At 34.1% G+C, this 20024-nt stretch overlaps 2 protein-coding genes across 2 annotated transcripts in view; both read right to left on the bottom strand.

Annotated features, from left to right (window-relative positions):
• LOC128177666 (rap guanine nucleotide exchange factor 4-like) overlaps positions 1-5328 on the bottom strand; it is a 46554-nt gene extending 41226 nt beyond the window's left edge. Inside the window, exon 1 of the mRNA XM_052844471.1 lies at positions 2620-5328. The gene's annotated coding sequence lies outside the window, so the exon portion shown is untranslated. The remainder of the gene's footprint in view (positions 1-2619) is intronic.
• Positions 5329-5472: 144 nt separating this feature from the next.
• LOC128177664 (claspin-like) lies at positions 5473-19742 on the bottom strand. The gene is made up of 31 exons (XM_052844466.1): positions 19635-19742; positions 17909-18011; positions 17623-17672; positions 17434-17518; positions 17305-17339; positions 17073-17121; positions 16790-16851; positions 16543-16585; positions 16337-16383; positions 16166-16226; positions 15885-16051; positions 15698-15791; positions 15187-15304; positions 14357-15085; positions 14097-14194; positions 13573-13820; positions 13250-13394; positions 12917-13164; positions 12468-12628; positions 12231-12352; positions 11940-12060; positions 11595-11730; positions 11149-11261; positions 11004-11047; positions 10168-10297; positions 9700-9821; positions 8650-8774; positions 8399-8468; positions 8157-8254; positions 6866-7018; positions 5473-6544 (listed from the first exon to the last, which is right to left on the bottom strand). The coding sequence occupies exons 1-31, from the start codon at positions 19668-19670 to the stop codon at positions 6410-6412; spliced, it is 3948 nt and encodes a 1315-aa protein (XP_052700426.1). The 5' UTR covers positions 19671-19742; the 3' UTR covers positions 5473-6409.
• Between the last annotated feature and the right edge of the window lie 282 nt (positions 19743-20024).

Here is a 20024-nt window from a genome sequence, read left to right as displayed (position 1 = left end):
CAAATCTCTCATGTTCCCTGAATGAATCCACAGATAGTAAAATGTGATAATGATGAATTTCTGGTAATTCTAAAACAAAACCTCCTATTGTAAAATTTTGACCCAACTTTGATAGCACATTTTTAAAATCATATGAAATCAATAAATGGCATAGGAAAAAATCTACCTAGCTAAGGGGTAAATTGTTCTTGTTAACATATATTTAATTAAAAAAAAATCTAATTCTATCTCAATCGATATCTTCAAGTAGATTTTTGTAAACTCATACAGAGAATTTTATGTGGAAGGTCTTTGCATATTGATTTTTAAAAAAAAATTCTGAATTGTTTCAAATTTTCTATGGCATTTCTGTACAGTTTTAAAAATCAAAATTATCCAAGAGGTTAACACCTTTAATAATTATTTCTCTGAACCAATATTTACTATGTCATAACTCGGAATGGTTTTTTCCTTGTTTGCTATTGTTGGGTTTTACTATACATTGGAGATACTTGATGTAGCAATCTAATTGCCTAATAAAATGTTTGTTTTGGTCAATGGAAAATTTAGAGAACACCAAAGAGCAAAGTGTTTTTAATGAATGAAATAACTTTTTGAAAACATTTGGACTGAAATTCAACTCTCTTTTTTTTAAGGTGATATGGGACACCTGTCAATATTAATGTGGATAAAAGTATATTATAAAATATTTTCACCTTTTTAAATTTTGTTTTAACCAAAAAATGTCTTGGAAAGGCAAAAAATTCAAATTCATAACTTATAGATTCATAGTTACTGCTCTAACAAATTGCACTACACTGTTAGGTAACAATTGTGAGAGAGAAGAATTATTAAATTATACCTGATTTTATTTCTTATTTCGATGGAAAGTTCATCACAATATGGCGATGACCTACGCCACCTTAAGATTAAGAAACGAGATAAACAAAATATTCTTGGCATGTCCTTGCCTGAATATCAATATGGCAGAAAAAGTACCCTGAAAAGGTTTCTTTTGATTTTATTACCTTTTGTTACACCATTTGCCGAGTTTTACCAGTACACAGGAAAAAAAAGGAAAGATGGAAACAGAAAGACACGGATTCCGAGACAACATGGAGATCTAACCACACTTAATTACTTGAGTTCAGACAACGGGAAAATTAGAGAACTGCTGGAGAAATGAAAGAAAGAAATTACCATTGCATGCTATCATGTGGGTTACCGTCTGCCTCGTAATGAGACGACACATATTATTTCAGAAGATCGTCCAATTAGATTAGTCAAAATGACTCAGATTTTTTAAATATGAAGATATCTTTGCATGCAGATGTTCATTACCAAAGCTGAATCTGATTAAATAAAAAAATTGTTGCAACTTCAAATTTAATTTTTTCCCCGATAACATTAATACATACAAATGAAGCGTGTTTTGACCGACTTTTCCTATATTATCTATCATGTATGTGCAACTATAATATTCATATATCAGTAAATTTTCCTGGAATAATCATTTTCTTTGGAAAAAAAATCCTCACTTTCGTATTTTCTGAATTTATGATACTCCTTATAAGGGTATATACTAGTATGGCACAGTTAGAAAAAATATTGAATTGTGCTCAGTATCTTTAGTGATGGTACTTGAATGGCAATATCCAACGGACCCTATTTGTTTTTCATTTGGAATAAATCTTATTATCCCAACTTAACCGTGCTCTATAAATACACTTGAACATTACAATACCTGGTAAGTAGATAATAAGAAAATTTTGACCTAACTCTATTAGTAAATAAAAAAAATAGTTTTTTGACTAAACTTTCTGCTTGGTTAATGGTATTGGAGCCAGGTCTCGTTATGATCCTTTGATAGAAGAATATTTTGCATGAAAGCTGAAATCATCATTACAAAGAATTTAATCTAAACTATGACAAAATCCCTTAAAAGGCCAAAACACAAGTATCAGCTTTATACCCATTGGGGAAAAGGAGTAAAAAAGCAAGCAAACACAAATGCACTTTTTCTCTGATTCAATAAAAGGGGATTTTTCTTCATCCCTTGGCTTAGGATTTCGTTAGCTCGTCCTCCAACCAACAACGTTTATATAACAGAAATCAATTAAGAGAGCGACAGATGAGGACTTTTCACAGAAGCAATACTACAACAAAAGCATTAAAGGTTTTGAGCTCCAAGGCCCGAGGACTCTCCTCCACGTCTATCTCTAATCTATATGGAAATAAACTCTATATTTATTGACAAAATCTCAAATTTTTACGACTCGTGACAGCAGTATATTGGTTTGCTATGTATGTAGCCTGATAGATCTGTTCAAAAGACTATAAAAAAAAAAATTCTCTTAATACGATACACATACATACAAGTATTTCAATTTTAGTTTTATTATTCACACAACTGATTTATTGGCATCCACATATAAAAGTTAACACATGCATATTTATATTTCTTAATACTGGTTCATTCTTGCATTAAGCTTATGTACAGAATTTTATGAATTTCAAAAGAACTTTTTTTCTGAAACTCAACTAGCAAATAATTTCAAAATAAAGCACAAGCACCACAGACCTTTAGTATTAAATCAGACAGCTCAGAACAGAAAAAATCCAATGAATGTTCAGAATTACCTGCAACCTGCAGTATTCTAGTCCCTGGCAATGAAGTAAAATTCTATGGACAAATTGTTCGAACTGAATCTCCGCTGATCAGATTTCCTTAACACAAAATCCCAAACTCCAAGCTCTAATAACAATTCAATCTACATTTTTACAATCATATCTACAGCAACACATCGTCTCCATGACAACTCACATAAACTGGTGGAGAAAACGTAAGGCTGGACCAGATAAAGCCTCAATTAGCACCTTGACAACTCCTACCATTTGGCTCCGTCATCTATGAAGGTCATTATGGTACAGTGCTTGAATGGCACAATTTAACATCATCTTAGTTGCACAAAATGTTCATGACATCATGACTAAACAATAGAATTATGCACAATGATATAATAGTTTCTTCGGAAAAAATATTGTGGAAAATAAGAACCTAAATTTACCTTACCTGTTTTCTATACTGTCTAGCAGCTTTAAAACAATATTTATATAAGACATGAAGCAAGAAAAAAAATGAATTGTGCATCAATCCTTTATTCAACTTCATCCTACAGATATTATCTTAAAAAAGAAAGCCATGTTAAAATATTAAATGCATTACAATTACTCCCTTGCGTAACAGAAAATTTTCTCTAAAAAGCAAAAAAAATAAATTGATTTGTATGAACCTCTCTTCCCTTAGGTTTTTAACAATCATGCAGAGAGGAAATTTCTTCTTTTGCTTGTCAATGTCAATGCTTGAAATCAATGGGAAAATGGTATGAAAGGGAGCAATATATTCAGGACAGTCAAAATCAATGAAGCAGATTGATTTCTCGCTGCTTTCCTTTCAAACTTTACTTTGAATCCATTTACTTTAATTGTCTTAAACAACAATTTAAAAGTTCTCTCTAAATATCTACCCAACTTAAACTCTACAATGAGGATGCAACCGAGTACATTGAATTGTAGCAGTAGTGGACCCAGGAATTGGTTAGTTCAGGATAATTGTTCGATTGAAGTATAGAACACTGCATAAGTGGACATTGAATTTCGTGTGAGACTTTTGTTATAATATAACAAAGACCATTGAGGGTTTTTTATTCTTAGTTAATAAAAAATTCCCAGCTAAGGTATATTTATATAAAAAATGAGATAGCGAGACTGGATTTTTAAGTGATTCATTTCTTATTGTTGATTATTCAGCCATAAAATATATCAGTTTGAAAGTGAGAAACAAGAACAGTATGTATAGAGAAGTTCACATTCCACAGTACATGATACTGATAAAGCTAAATCTATGTGCTAGCATAAATCCGTCTCCAATCTTGTACAGAATATTGTCAAGTTTTTCGCGACAGCAGAGTCACATCACTTCAATGAAGGACTTCAATCTGTGCAACATGCCATGCCAAAAACAAAATTCAAGTCGACAGTTTACAAGGGGTTGAAATCAATAAATCAGCTTGGACAACTTATTGAAGCTGAACATGACAGAATGTGATTGTCTGGGATGTGAACATCCTATTGCATTAATCAATAGCCCAAATTTTATTTCACTTCTCTTCAATGCAATTACTTTCAACATAATCTATAAGACTTTTTTATCTAATAATAACTGCGTTTCAATGAGAGAAAAAAATGTCATTGTACAGCCACAATGATCCCTTTTTTTTAAATAACACCAAATATTCTTAATGAAAAAATAGATTCGCAAACCATTCCATAGATTTCAAACAGCTACATTTTGATAAATGCCTACAAATGACATTCTTAAATCACACCGACTGTTTTATTATACATTTTGCCCACACTGAAATAATGACAGGAATTATCAGACATTGGACCACCCTTGATAATGATCATTTAAAATAAATGAAATTTGTGGTAAATGATTTAAGCCAAATAACAGGAAAACAGAGTGAACATAAAGATCAAGTCCCGTATTAAATAGATATTACAGTAATTCTGATTCTGCTATGCGTTTAAGAGTGCCACAGTCGCAACCAGCACTAAACTGGCTGGGGGACATAGAGGCCTGTGGGCCTTAATGATAACCAGAGCATAATCCAGCCCTGTGAATGATGGACACTCATCTGCAATTCAGTCCAGTGTTTAATCCAATTTTGTGCTCATGCATAGGTGGAAAAAGTATGGATAAGATGGAAAATCTCCATGGTACAATTTATCAACATTAGGTTGGGGGTGGAGGGAATGGACTCTGTCCTGTGCATTGATGGACTAGTCATACTTTACTAGAAATGCAAATTCTCTCCAGCAGTCTTTTTTTCACTATATGACCAATAGGACCATTACCACCCAACCAAACAGAACCTAGCACAGAGGGGCCATTTTGTTCTTTACTTACATACATGGCTCCTTGTTCATTTTTTACCATGTACTCAATTCATCTGCAAGATAATGAAATTCCTTTGGAAAATGTCTCCATGCTTGTCCTAATCATGCTCTCACCAAGTTTGCCTTTCATAATATTGTTAAGGCTTAGTTGTTAATCCCAACTATGCACCACGTGTGCCCCCTCAAGAAATGGAGGAGGAACTGGTAATGCATGTTCACTATTCAAATATTATCGTAAGAGCCTAAAACTAACACCAGAATATATAGCACAGGGATCATGAATTCCACAATTTAGAGAGGCACACTTGCACGTCATAACAAAATATTAATAAGTTTGTTATGCACAGAGTCGAGAGATATTTAATTGCATAACTTTTCAACCCCTAGCACAGGAATCATTAACTTCAAAATTTGTTCTTTTATCTCTATTTATCAAATACATGTACTTCTTATCAAATTTGGTCAAGATTGGGATGGTAGCTTATACAGAACCCTGGACGAAAACAGAAAGCAATAAGTCACTTGAGTCACTCAGGTAACCTTATAGGACAGTTCATTGTAAATCAAGAAAACTTGGTATGTTGAACATTATTACAGCATATAAATGTTTTCACAATCAATTCTGCAAGTTTCAGTTTACACATGACATTAGTCTAAATTGTTTAGATTTTTTTTTTTATTTTTGAGTGTCATTGTTCCAGTGAACAAATCTCTTGCACAATAAAGTTCACTGGCATTCTCCTAAAAAAAATACATAAACCGACAAAACATGTAAACATTAATACAGTCACACCTACTAACCATCACTTCTACAGCCGAGTAAACAATAAAAATTGAAAACTTTTATTTTACAGGAGAGATCATCTGAAACTGAAAGTAAATGTCCATTTACTGTTGAAAAAAGTGAAATCTAAAATCGTACAAGTGCAAGATTCATATGGATGGTGAAAATGTAAAAAATGCAAAAAAACTAAATTTTCAAAATCTAATTCAAGTGATTCATCACTTATGAAAACACTCATACCAACATACAAATAAATACAAAATGGGAATATGTACAGTAAAACTCTCACCCATCATGGCTTATCAAATAATATCAAATAAAATACAAAAATCATTTGGGCACTCACATGTGCACTTTAATCACATCATCTTCCCCATGTCAAATCCTAATATTGATTGATATTTTATACATATATACAATCTGTAGCAATAAAATATCATTTTGCCAGTGGAGAACGGGACATAAATATATATATTTCTGTACACAACCCCACCCCATTCCCTTCTCTGTATCCTTAACTCTTGTTAATTCTGTCAATATCTGCTGAAAGGTTGCATTGATCACAATAAAACAGCTAAGTCTCTCTCTATTGCTAAACAAAGTTTTATCACATTAAAACCTGGCGGGGGTTTATATGACTGCATTTAATGAGTCAACAGCTTGACTCAGCCTCTGTAACCCCCCCTACATAAGATTGAAGATGCTGTTCTGGGGGAAGGAGGCAGACTTCTCCAGCCTGGGTTTTTTGGCCGCTGGTTGCTGAGGCTTTGGCTTGTGAGCTTTTCTTACTTTCCCCTCACCTGAAGCTGCCGTAGAGTTCTACATTTTTTGGAAAAATAAAAATAATCTTTAAATTCAACTATGAATTCAACGATTTCAAAGATATCCTTTAGAAAATCATTTAAGTTATGGTAGAAATATTGCAATGTTTTGTCTCTTTAGTCACAATGACCAATTAATGAATGGCAATTGACAAATTTGCTCCTCCCTCTCTTAGAGATGGCAACTTGATAGAAAGTTTACTAATGCTATTATTTTAACACAGGATCATATACATAGATTCACACTGAATCATTCTTTTACAATAAAGTTCAAAACATCTAAATAAAAAAAATCACCTACAGAAATAACAACACTGACCTGCTTATTTGTGTCTTTGTCAGGGGAGATTACTTGGAACACAAAGTTCCTGGAATTCCTCACTCCAGTGGGATTAATGGAGGTCTTGGTAAGTTCAGCAATCTTGGCCAGTGATTCTTTGTTTCTTCCCAGGAAGGAACCCTTCTTCTGCATCTGACAGCAAGAATCAATCACATTTACCCTCTAACACAACAAATGATGATTTATATCACATATTCTACCTCACTCTCACAATGAATCGCATCACATTCATTCTCCAAATCTCACACTCATAGTAATTTTGTCACATTATCTCTCAAATAAAGTCATCATAATTTTCATCACATTTTCTCTCTAATAAACACACTAATATCTACTCTATCATACACTAACAGTGATATGCGACACTCTCTTAAATGCAACACTCTGATGATGAGATGAACTCTTTTTATCCATATTTTATCAAATACACACCAACAGTTTAAACATTTCCAATATGATCCATTTACAGACACAACTAAAGAAGTTTATTCCATGGATGACAATTTTTTTATTACTGTACACAGGGAAATTTTCATTTCCATTTTATTTGCGCTCCATTGTCAGTGGGCAAATTTAAGACTGGACGAATTCAAATACCTCAAATTATCTCTCTTTTGACAAAACTGTGACCGGACGAAATTCAAGACGGGGTGAAACTGTTAGCAAGTGAAGAGGGGCAAAAATTACTAGGGGCGAAAATAAACATGCATACATTATTTGGTAAAAACAATAGTGATCTGTTGCAAAGTCAAACAAGTCAAAATATTGATATATTTTACACAATTTTTTTCACAGACTTGATTTCTCTAGGCATTATTTAACTACCATTAAACACATCTCTTGTATTTAACTTTAATGGGATCAGGAAAGCTCTCTGAGGTAGGACGAGGAAATTGGTTAGAGAGTTACATTATCATTAGATAGCAAATGCATTGTTATAATACTAAACACATCATTGCCATCTTTAAACAACATGTACTAAAAAGCATGCCTTCCCAAAGGCAAATTTCTTATCATCTTCGATCGATCATTGTTAATTAAACTGTATTTCAAAGTATGTAAACCCTAATGATTACAATAACAAATGTAAAATGAAACCTAACCACAAAATAGCAACATCTGGTCATAAAGGTTGTTTTTGGTTTAGAGTTCCAGATTTTCATTAAAATAACCAGTAGTTTTAGCTCTTTCCATCATTTATAACTACAACACACTTAGTTGAGGTATACATTCCAGCATGCACTTTTTAAAACATTATTCATGTACTTACTGGTGGTTTAAAAATAGCATTTGATGTCATCTGTGATGCATTTTCTTTGTTAACCACTTTCTCTGAAGATGCCTTTTTGACATTTCCAACCTCTGAATCTAAATGAAAATCGGAAACATTATCAATTTATAAATAAAATGTTTTTTGAAATGGGATTAAATATTCATCTTTCATCTTTTACCAATTTGTAGTTGGTAATGATGAGCAAAAAATACATGAAGAAATAAATACAATCTACGTACTACTTCTTTTTAAGAAAACTTTTCCAAATTTGAGAAACTGGCTATTTTCGTCTTCATTGCGCTCTTTCTCCTGCAAAATTAATGTAAACTAAGTGTAAACCACAAAGCACTTTCATTAAAAATCCATACTAGACTCCTTTATTTTCCTTATTTAACTGTTGAGTCTTCAAAGCTCTCAAATATAGAAACAAGGTGTTGAGATCAATAAAGTTTGGGGAGTGACCGAGTAACAGAGACAAAGGGGAACTTGCCTCTTGTTCTTGAAGAAATTTTTCTCTTTCAAATCTTTCTTGTCTCCATTTAGCTTCATGGTCTTCCTCTATGACTTCTCCTTCATCCGAATCATTGTTAAACATATCTTGCTGAGTGCTGTCATCTTCAGAATATAATCAAAGAACTAGTATAACATACTATGTAGAGATTCTGTTATATAACTTGCATGCTCTCAACTTTATGCATTTAATAATCAACAAATCTTAAAACTCTAGACATGAGGAGAATTAGTCAACACTTGTTTTTGCAACGAAATATGCAAATGATAATGTTGGTGACTTTTTATCATACAGCAACAATACAACAGTTTTTGATTTCTAAGTGGACTAGAAAGACCTTGCCAAATGGCAGACAGTCTGTGGAGATAAAAGGCTTTCAAAGCTTTCAGTAAGTATACCACAAGGATGAATGCTTCAGTGAAGGAGAGATAATCAAAGACTCCTTACATTAAAGACAGCCACTGCGCACCGGTACACAAATGTGACAGCGGCGGAAGAGAGTGTCATATAACAGACAATTAATCACGCCAATAATGAAGCCTTGACCTATATTCTATGCTGGGAAGATATGTTACCAATATGAACATTCAGTATCCAACAGGTTTTGGTCTTTGAGTTAAGAAGATGTGTGATATGACCCCCCCCCCTTTAATATAAAGAATGAGTCTGGCAGTGTCAGTACCCCTGTACATAAATAAGGATAGCCATAAAATTGATCACTGGCTCATAGCAATAAGTGTTCTGACAGCTTTATACTATGAAATTCAAAATATCTCGAAAAACACTTCAATGATGAATCTCTCTCTTATCTCTCTATACCCCCCCCCCCCCCCCCATTCTCTCCCTATACCCCTCCACCCTCTCTTTTGACTTGTTTAATAATTTCTAGTTAATACCGCCCAATAAAAAACAGTAGGTGCCTCAAGATTAGCTACATAAAATAAAATGACTGAAGAGCTTGGCTTAATAAACTCCCAACTACTGAAAGTTTACCTTTAAAATTTCTGAGCAAATTAATAATTTACTTACCAATATTACTCCATTTAAATCTGCGGATTCGACCTTGACCTTCACTGTGAAGGTCACCATCAGGTAAGTACATCTCTTGAAATCTGATCAGTTCTCTCTTGTCTTCATCTATTACTTGCTTCCTATAAATCAAAGTTTACATTTGAACAATGACTTTACGAACCATATACATGTACATATGTAACTACGTAAATACACAATTTCATTTACTTGTAATTCAAATATTCATTACTGTGTGTATTAAATAATGGTATTTAAGATTGTTCATACTATATGTATTAAAATTTGTTAAATGAAATCCAAAGATAGTATAAATAATAGTAAAAACAATTATGAATGAATTTCAAATTTCTAAAAGATTAATTTTTTTCAGTTCTAAAATATTTAAAAAAAGAGCTTGTCCGTGTCAGTATTAGAATTCAAAATAATCTAATATTTGCAGTCAAAAGGTCAGCAAGCAGGACTTACAAGTGGGCCCTCCCAACTTGGTCTCGGAGCTCCTCCTCTGTCCCCACTTGGTCTTTGTCTCCCTCCTCCATCTCCAAAATGTCTTCTTCCTCCGCTAAGTCCAGATTCTCGTCACTGTCGTACTCACTCCCTGCACAGGTTGAACATGCATGATAACTTATTCATATCTACAGCACAAGAGGCTTTTTACACCACATAATATTCTGCTTTTATAACAATTTTTATGTAACAGCTTAAATTTAAAACAGGAAAATAGGTTTTGGTTTCTGATCATCAAAGCAAAACCATGTGATTGAGTTGATATATATACATAAAATCATCTATTGAGTATGATTCCCTCCATTTCTTATGGAAACCTATTGTTAAATCATAGCTCTATAGAAACTGACAGGACTGATATCTACTTCCCCCATTTATCAATTGGTCAAAACCTACAGCAACTGAAACTGACAGGACTGAAATCTACATGCCCCACTTAACAATTAATCGAAACCTACAGCGACCTTTAAAAAGTCACGTACTGCACGAAATCTTATCTTAGAAAGATGCAAATGTAAACAATAAAATGCTTTCTTTCATGATTCATGCAGGTTATGAAGATAACGTTCACTGCAGAAAAATTTATATACCCGCATTAGCAGGTTACATATTTTTCCTGCAATGTCGTCACTTTCATATCCCTCATAAATCACCAAAGAAAGCATTTTATTGTTTAAATATCAATTAAGTTAAATACAGTTTCAATTTTCAAATATGAAAGTCAGAGTCCATCTCAAGACATGCCAGTTCTTCTGATCTACATAGTTAGAGTTAAGACCAGTACTTCTTTATCTTACCTGATAATTCAGCCTCAGCCTCCACAAACTCTTTCCTAATTTTTCTGTGAAAAGAAAATGAGAGAGAGAAATTAGAGGAGGGAGGGAGAGAAATTAATACAATATTCAAGTAAAATACCTTTACAAACGCAGTTCTCGTATTTACCCATGTTTACTGGACACAGTGAATCCTGTAAACTTCTCTTGAAATTTCTCACTGCCCTTTGACCTCTCATCATCCTCATCATCTTCCTCGTTTTCTTCATCACTGAAAACACCCTGCAGCAGAAGACACACAAATAATAAAATACAGCTGTTTTACAGAGGCTGATGATCTGAAAACGCCTAAAGACAGACAACATGTGGAGGGAGAAATATTGACACTCTCCAGAAGAATTAGGTCTTGGAAAATAAAAGATGGGAAATAGGTAAGAATTCAACCTGTACAAAACGAGGTTGAAATGCCACTTACTACCTAAAGCGTAAACTCCACAAATGAGTAGGAAAAGCTCAAATCAAAGAAGCCATTAGTAAGGTACAGTATAATGCATTTATCATTTTCAGTTCTTGATATATTGTAACTATCTAGCTCCAAACAAACATCACCACTACCTTTTCTTTGGTTCTGACATCCTCTTCGTTGTCACTGACAAGTTTGAAGGAATCATTGCTGTCTTCTTCTTCCTCCTCATCCAATGGAGACTTCCTCTTCAAACTGGACCGCTGAGAACTCTCTGTTTGTACTTGACTGAAGTCAGCAAACAATCTTATAAATAATCATAGCTCAGAATTGAAAAAAAATGCATATCATTTTTGTTTGGACTGACTTTTAGCTTGGCCAAAAAAACACCCCAATCTATATGACCATTTAATATTCATTGCTGCAATGATTCAGTATTGTACATAGATAAAATAAAACAAAAACAACTTTGGAGACACCACATTCTGTATGTTTACCTCTCAGTAGCAAACTTTCCTGAGCAGAGCCCCATAAGCTCCTCCATGTTGTTTTGAGTGGCTGACTGTGTACCAAATAGCTGCTGCTTACAGGTACCTTTCTTATTCTCATTTTCTCCATCTGAAAAAAAAAACCCCAACATACTGTATGCTATCCATTTTTGATATATTCAATTTAGCTTCTAAAATACTCCTAAGTTAAGTATATTGCTCAATAAGTGAATCACTGGCCTATTATAAATTGCAGTTGTATTCGCATGCATTTTCAATCTAAGTACATAGATTACACACCTTTAAATCTCCCTGAGCATAAACCAAGAAGTTCATCATAATTATCTTGTGAGGAATCCATATCAAATCCCATATAGGGCTTAGACTTGGGCTTTTTGGCTGTTGATCCTGTGCGCAAAAATCTGTAATAGAAAGAACATTTGCATGATAATTGAAATAAACATGAACCAAATATTTCAAATTGGATTAAAGTGTACATCCCAGAACTCGACATTTCCATCCAATTAATAAACTTACCCATCGGCGTCGAACATCCTTGACTGTGACTCCTCGATGTAGAAGCTGAGGCTCTGTGAGTTCTGGGTGTCCAGACAGGAGGAGGGGATCGCCGGGGTGGAGCCATACAGGTCCTGGGAGTCCTCTACCGGGGGGATCAGGCTGCTGCTTCTCTTGATCTCCTAAAACACACAACAATACCACACCTGTACACTACAAATTCTAAAAGAAATTATACATACCAATTCCTCCATCCAACAGTCATATGGTTTATTACATTATACATCAGTTATCCCCATGCAAATGATGTTACATGGAAACAGCTAAGCAATACCATGTAAAAAATATCCACAGTTTATATTCAGCATGTTTTTTTTGCTTATACACTTTGCTTCCAAAGAAGAATTTATATGAAGTGTCCATCAAAACCCTATTGCTGGATTATAAACAAGGTGTACAAAGTCAGATACCTGAGCAGGTGGGGCTTGAGTCCCAGTCCTAGAGAAGGGCACAAATAGGTCATCGTCAGGCTCCTTAAATAAACCCCTGTCTTGAGTTTTGTCGGCCTGTGTCACTTCTGCTGTACAGGTGCTTGGTTCCTCTTCAGCTGGCTTTTCTGATGTGACGTCTGTGACATCCCTGCTTTCTTCATCATCACTGATCTGCAGAACACGAGGCTTCTTCTTTTTGGCAGAGGATTTTAACTGTACAAGGGAGGCTGGAAAAGTGGTTCAACAAAACATTCAGCAATTGAAGAAAAATCCTTCATTTTTTTTCTTTTGAAAGCAGACACAATTTTATACCTCTATCATCCTCCTCCTCTGTTTTTTCTTTTGCATCCTCATCTTCATCATCTGAGAGATGAAGTCTCAAATTTTCACCATCATCCTCTTCATATTCACCACCATCATCCTCTTCCTCAGCTTCATCATCAGCAAAAGGATTTTTCTACAATCATTTGACAGGGTTTTTTTTCAGCCAATAAAAAATACTAGTAACTAAATGCTTGAATAATATTGACACTGATCTTATAAATATTAACTGTTGGTCACTGTCTTGTTCCATTTAAACAATTTCAGATAATCTAATGATTTTTTTCTACACCACTAATAAAGAAGGCCATTACAATGTCTTCGGTTTCCTCTTCTTCTTCCATCTCTTCATCCTCTCCAAACTCTTCATCAAATTCATCATCCTCCACATCAGTGTCCGAGTGTTCAGACATCTCAGCATCATCATCCAGAATTTCATCTTCCTTCTCGTAGAGTTCCTCGTTGTCCAGATCATATATGTCCTGCCTCTGCTTTCTAGATTCCTCGCGCTTTACTTTCATTTTCTCTTGCAGCTTTTCCTTTAGAGCCATTAGTTTTGCACCTAGTTCAATGCATTTATTTCAAAACCTTTACATCTATTTTTCATATCAAAATTTAATTGTTTTCAATTGTTTTTTTAATAACTGTTTTCAAATATTTGAATTCATTTCAAATTTTGGGACAGTGATATTATGACAAACAGCTTTGTACACATAATGGGAACATAGAAAAACATAACAGAAACATGAGTAGGTATTTTTTAAAGACAAATGTTACACAATACCAGATAACATAGAGAAATGACCACAATACAAAACCTGGGCACACAGTGGATTACCTGGTGCATCCAGGGCCTGGAGAGAGTTCTCATCTTCCTGAGTTGGATGATAGGTGAATGTCTTCATGTGAAGTTCATCTTTGTCTTTCTCAACAATCCTGAAATATTAAATTTTTTATACAGAACTAAACAATACAGAATAAACATGCAGTGTATAAACATAGATGAAAGTAGACAGCATTCAAGTTAAAAAAGATTTCTGAACAGATCAACAGATTGCACTTTAAATGGTACAAAACTAAAAACTTGTAAAAACTCACTTGATATCCACATCCTTGTTGACATGTTTGGTTCTCTTTTGACAGTGGTCCATAAACCTTCCCATCAGCCTCTGGATCCCGGGGTGCTGGGGAATCCCCGTCTCCTCCTCCTCATCCAGACTTATCACCTCGTCGGGGCCCCCGCTCAGTTTGGGAACCGCCGACAGTTGGGGCAAGTCTGGCTCCAACAGGAATGGCAGCTTGTGGTCCTTGGCTTTGGTGTGTTGTGACACAGACTGTGACTCACTTAAATCAGTCTGTTCTGTCTGTGGGTGAGCACTGTCTGTAGAGTCTGTACACTGAGTGTTTGAGTTAGCACTATCTGTAAGTATTGCACTGTCCTGACAGGTGTCCTCACTCTCTTTACTGGCTGAATTTGACTGCTCCTCCATTGGTTCAGATGACTGCCCCTCCATGGGTTCAGACGACTCTTCACTTTGACCTAATCGGTTTTTTATTTCAGTATCTTTCTCTTCTAAATCTGGCAGTTCATCCATCTCCAACTGGTGGTCATTTTGAGCAGGTTTTTCCTGATTTTCTGAAGACTTGTTTGAATCTCCATCTCCTGTTTTAGTTTCTTCATGTACATTGTCAGTCACTGATTTTTCCTCATGCACTTTGTTTTCCAAACTTTTTTGCAATTGTGACTCTTTTTTCAAAACACTGTCACACTCACTTTTCTTTTTAAATTTCTCTTTTTCAAATGTCTCTTGCATGATTTTTGCTTTCCTGAAAAAATCATTTAAAAAATTTTTTGTTATAAAAAAATTATTTTAAATTAATGTGAATTCAGTTTTAATGAGCACATCAATTATAACTGTGCTACATACTGCAAGTCTCTGGTTTTGTGTAAACTTCTGTACAGTTCCTGCTTTCTAGAAGCTCTGGCCAAGAAATCAGAGAGAGGCTTAGGTTCAGGCTGATGGTATGGCAAGTTCACTCGACTTTCTACAGAACAAATACGATAAATATTACAAGAATATGCATGTTCATTCACAATCTTTTATTGTTTCAAGCATATCAAATTATTAATGGCAAGGATTAAAATATATATATTCTTTGTGTGTAAGCTAAGTTCTCAGATCTAGGTAATAAATTTTATGGTATTTGTGCATGACATAAACATAAGTCTTGCACATTACTGTTGATCTGACATAATTTCGCTGTGCATCTGTTAGGCTTTCACTATAAGAGGTTATATACAATATTTTTAATTAAAAAACCCTGCAGAATAAAAGCACACATTCTGTTGCAGAATAGCATATCATATCACATTTTACGTGCAACAGAACTTGATATACATGTACAATGCATCTACTTCAATTGTGTGCTCAGTGTTACCTCTGACAATTCTCTGGGTCTCACTGTGAATACTCATCAGTTCATCCTTCCTGGATTTCTGTTTGGAGCTTCTGGTGGCTGTTTTAGATGCACCCTATCAAACATATAAATGAACATTACACACTTTTAAGAAAAAACCTAAAGTCTTTCAGTAATTACACACTACAGTGTATAATTAACCCATTACCTTCTTCAATTTGGCAAGCAGTTTGGGATCCACTGAGTTTTCATCAAACCCCTCATCGTCACTGTTTTCTCTACTACTGTTTGAGCTGCCCCCACTATCACTGTCGGAGTTGTCACCCTTGTTACTTTTTGCTGCATCTTCATCATCACTTCTAGCTTTGTCTGCTCCTTCAAATTAATCAAGTCTCATTAAACTGAATTTCTTTATGAGTTTGTATCATAAGCTACCATTACTTCCTAACAAGCTTACAATACTTCACATGACTAGAGAAAAGTTAAAACCTTGCGAGTTTTCATCCATTTCTGCATCAAACAAATCACTGTTTCCAAACAAACGAGGACCCTATATAAAACAGAATATGTCAAAATAACTGTATTATCATATGTACCAATTACTTTACTTGAAAATTGATATCAAACAATCTAAATTCAATCTTTTAAATGTTGATGTACCTGATCTTCTGCCAAAGATGGATTTTTGTTGTCAATTTGTTCTTTATCTGAAAGAAAATAAAACATGATTATTAAGAGGTGCATACAAAACTTCATGAGATCATTTTTTAAAACTACAGGCCATTCTCTGTTTATCTTTTTTTCTTTACTTTTCAAATTTCGCTTTTATATTGTTATCTAAAAATTTAAATTAAACCACAAATTACCTTTAATGGAATCATTACTGTCATCATCAAACACATTTGCAATCTGAAAGTTATATATAATAAAATCTTTACCTGTGCATCTTTCAATGAAACAAAAAAAATAATTGAGAACTTAAATACAGAAAATAAAATATTTAATTCCAAACCCCCTTCATTACGATTCAAAAAGCAACAATATTTCAAAACATAGTTGTAAGCGCATTTTAAAAGCAACAACATGAATCATTTGTTTGTATGGTCCACATACCCGCTTTTTCTTCTTGTTCAGAACTGCACTCAAAGATTCTTCCTCTGTATCACTATCGGAATCTATAGCATACAAAGTCAACAAGTTTACATCACCTTCACAACATACTGCAATTTAATCATTTACACAAGAAGTGTTTTTGAGGCAGCTGGACCTCAAGTTTGAACTTAAACCTGTATCAATGGCTGTGGCTTTTCACCGACATTGGTCTCTGACTCTTTTGTCTCCTGATCTTTGATGAATAAAATACCGGTATATTGCTTATAAAAGAACATTATCATACCATTTTCAGATCCACTGTCAAATGCTTTGCTCAGAGCTTCACCAGTTGACTGAAAAAAAAAAAACCACCATGAATATTGCACATAAGTAAAATAATAATGAGGTAAATAAGTTTGTTAATAGAGCCTTCCAGAAAACTAAATGAACTGTGTAGTAAAAAATAGTCTTTAACCTCAATCCAAGTTTTCAACATTTCATACTTCTGAAAATTAAAAAACTTATCATATACTCACCAATGAAGATTTTGTCCCAGAATCCTCTTCTTTATCTAATAATGAAATATGAATTTGAAAAAATAATTCAAAAAGAAGAGTGGACTAGATGAAGTATATAGTTGCTAAATTTGTCGACATAAAACGCACCATCAAGTGGAGCTGTCTCCCCTTCCACCATTGTAACTTCTTTCTCCTCCTCTTCCTCCTCATCATCATCCAATATTCTTTTACTCTGTTTCAAAATAGAATTTATAAGAAATTATGTTTATTTAACAATGACAAAAGTTTTTAGCCACTTTTACTTACACACATTTTGTCATTGTTAAACACACTTACTTGGTTTGATTTTCTCCTTATCACAACATCATTTTCTTCCTCATCACTTACTACAAAATCAAAAGCAATTCCAGTAATAAAACACTCACCATAACCAGCTAGAATAGAGTCAATACCTAAGATACACATTTACCTGATTTATTTCAAATAATGTTTATTATCAACAACAGCAATTCAATTTTCAAAGAAGAAAAAATAACGGTTTTTTTTCCTTCTAAAATGAGAATATTGTTAAAGTTATCAGTTATATCTGACAGTACAAAAAGTCCACCACTTGTTGACTTACAGTGAACGTTGTGGTCATTGGACTGCTGACTGTCGTCATCCATCCCAGAATCCACCTTCTCACTGTTCTGTGCATCATCTTTCAAACTGTTTCTCACTTCATCCTGATAAATCAATCAATGGTTATCATATCTTCAAGATATTCTTCAGACCAATTATTGAAAATGGTTATCATAACTTCAAGATAATGTTCAGACCAATTATTGAAAATGGTTATCATAACTTCAAGATATTCTTCAGACCAATTATTGAAAATGGTTATCATATTACATGTACTTCAAGATATTCTTCAGACCAATTATTGAAAATGGTTTTCATAACTTCAAGATAATGTTCAGACCAATTGTTGAAAACTTTAAGCCAGTATTGAATATACCAAGGAGCACCATTGTCTTAGTTGTCCTGACTTTTGTATGGTAACTTTTTATCTAAGTGTCAAATGTACAGGGCTAGACAAATAGCATTAAAAGTGGGGCAAGCAATGTACCCCTGCATGTACTACAATCACACAGTTTGCCCTAGCTTCTAGTAATTCAATTCTAAATAATGATAAATGAGATATTTTCCTTGAAAGCAAATGACCCACGTGTAACCAACTTTCTTGTATACAATTTAAACCCTTGAAATATACATGGATCATAATTATTTCCACAGATTTGTGTGGAAATATTTAAATCAGTCCCTAATTAGTGCAAGTTTTCGTGTGTCGTATATTTCAAATTTTTAACACGTATCACAGTATGGAATTGTAGCTCGCATGTAGTCTATCCGAATTTTTCAGACCGGGAGCTACAGAACACCACCTATCAGTTGTGAACTTATAGATAGAACGTTCTATCATAAAAATGACAGATGTCCTACGGACCCGGTTTAATGATAGAATTCGTCCCATATACTCGCTTCGTAGCAAATAAAAAAATTATATCGCGCTGTATCTCGTATAAATTTTCATATGATTGGTCTCAAATACATACAATATTGCTCTTTTACAATCCCATATTACCACATTAACTGTTTTTGCAACGAAATCGCTGCCACTTTTAACATCATGTACGAAAATTCACTGTTTATGGCGCCATGTTCATGATAAAATCCGAGACATTCCGAGTGCGATTTCCAGCAAAATGGCAGACAAATTCAAACGCGTATTTTAAAAAAATACCTTGGTATGACTCATTAAATGGATATTTTGTGGACTAAACTACATATTCATGTTCAAAAAGGTTTGTAATTTATAAAAATGTGTTTTTGCTATACAGATTATTTTTAACAGACTTAAAATCGACGCGAAGCTGATCTGCTTCACAGCTGCTACATTGCAAGTATATGGGACGAATTCTTACTGTGACCTGAGCGTAGCCTGGTCAAGGTAAGATTATTCTTTCTAATGAACATACTGCTTTGTTTCTTTGTAGGATTAAAATTTACGAGTTAAACTTGCAGTGGTCTAAAGCCTGACATGTCTTAAACCTTTGGAAACACCAAAATCGATACATGAGCAATGTCACAAATTACATGCTTTTGTCAGATTGCGCGACAAACAATGATCATTGTTTACATATGCATATGTAACATCCAATCCATTGGCGCGCGCTTCGAGTTTACCTGTGGCTGATCTGAAAAATTCTCCATTGATTCGACAATCACTCTGTTTTTACATCAGTCTATTTAGAAAAGATTCTTAGATTACTTGCACATTCCTTATACATGAGGAATATCGCACTTACTGATATAACATTGTTGTCTGGCGTTTCTGTCGTCATTTTCACTTTCCTCTTTCGCGCGTTATTCCTACGCCTGCGTCAGAATGTAAACTTCCGGTGAAGTAAACGCAAGAACCAACTCCTGCTAAAATACCCGGAAAATGACAACGATCCTTTACAAGGGTGCTCGAGAGCGTTAGCTGTCTGCGATGCTAACTACCTTCATGAAGCACCAAACAAAAAAAGTTTTTTACTGGTTAGATTTACATCTACATTTAAATCATTTATTATTCCATTAAAAGTGAGTGATAATGAAATCTTATTATGTTACACAGAAGGAACAGTCTATATTTCGTATATGTGAGAGTTGCCAATTGCCCAAATAACTACAGTTTTCTTGGAAGGCTGAGATCA

The sequence above is a fragment of the Crassostrea angulata genome, chromosome 3, assembly GCF_025612915.1.
Source record: "Crassostrea angulata isolate pt1a10 chromosome 3, ASM2561291v2, whole genome shotgun sequence".
NCBI lineage: Eukaryota > Metazoa > Mollusca > Bivalvia > Ostreida > Ostreidae > Magallana > Magallana angulata.
The sequence above is the reverse complement of the archived record's forward strand: the minus strand, read 5'-3'. Positions and strand labels throughout refer to the sequence as shown.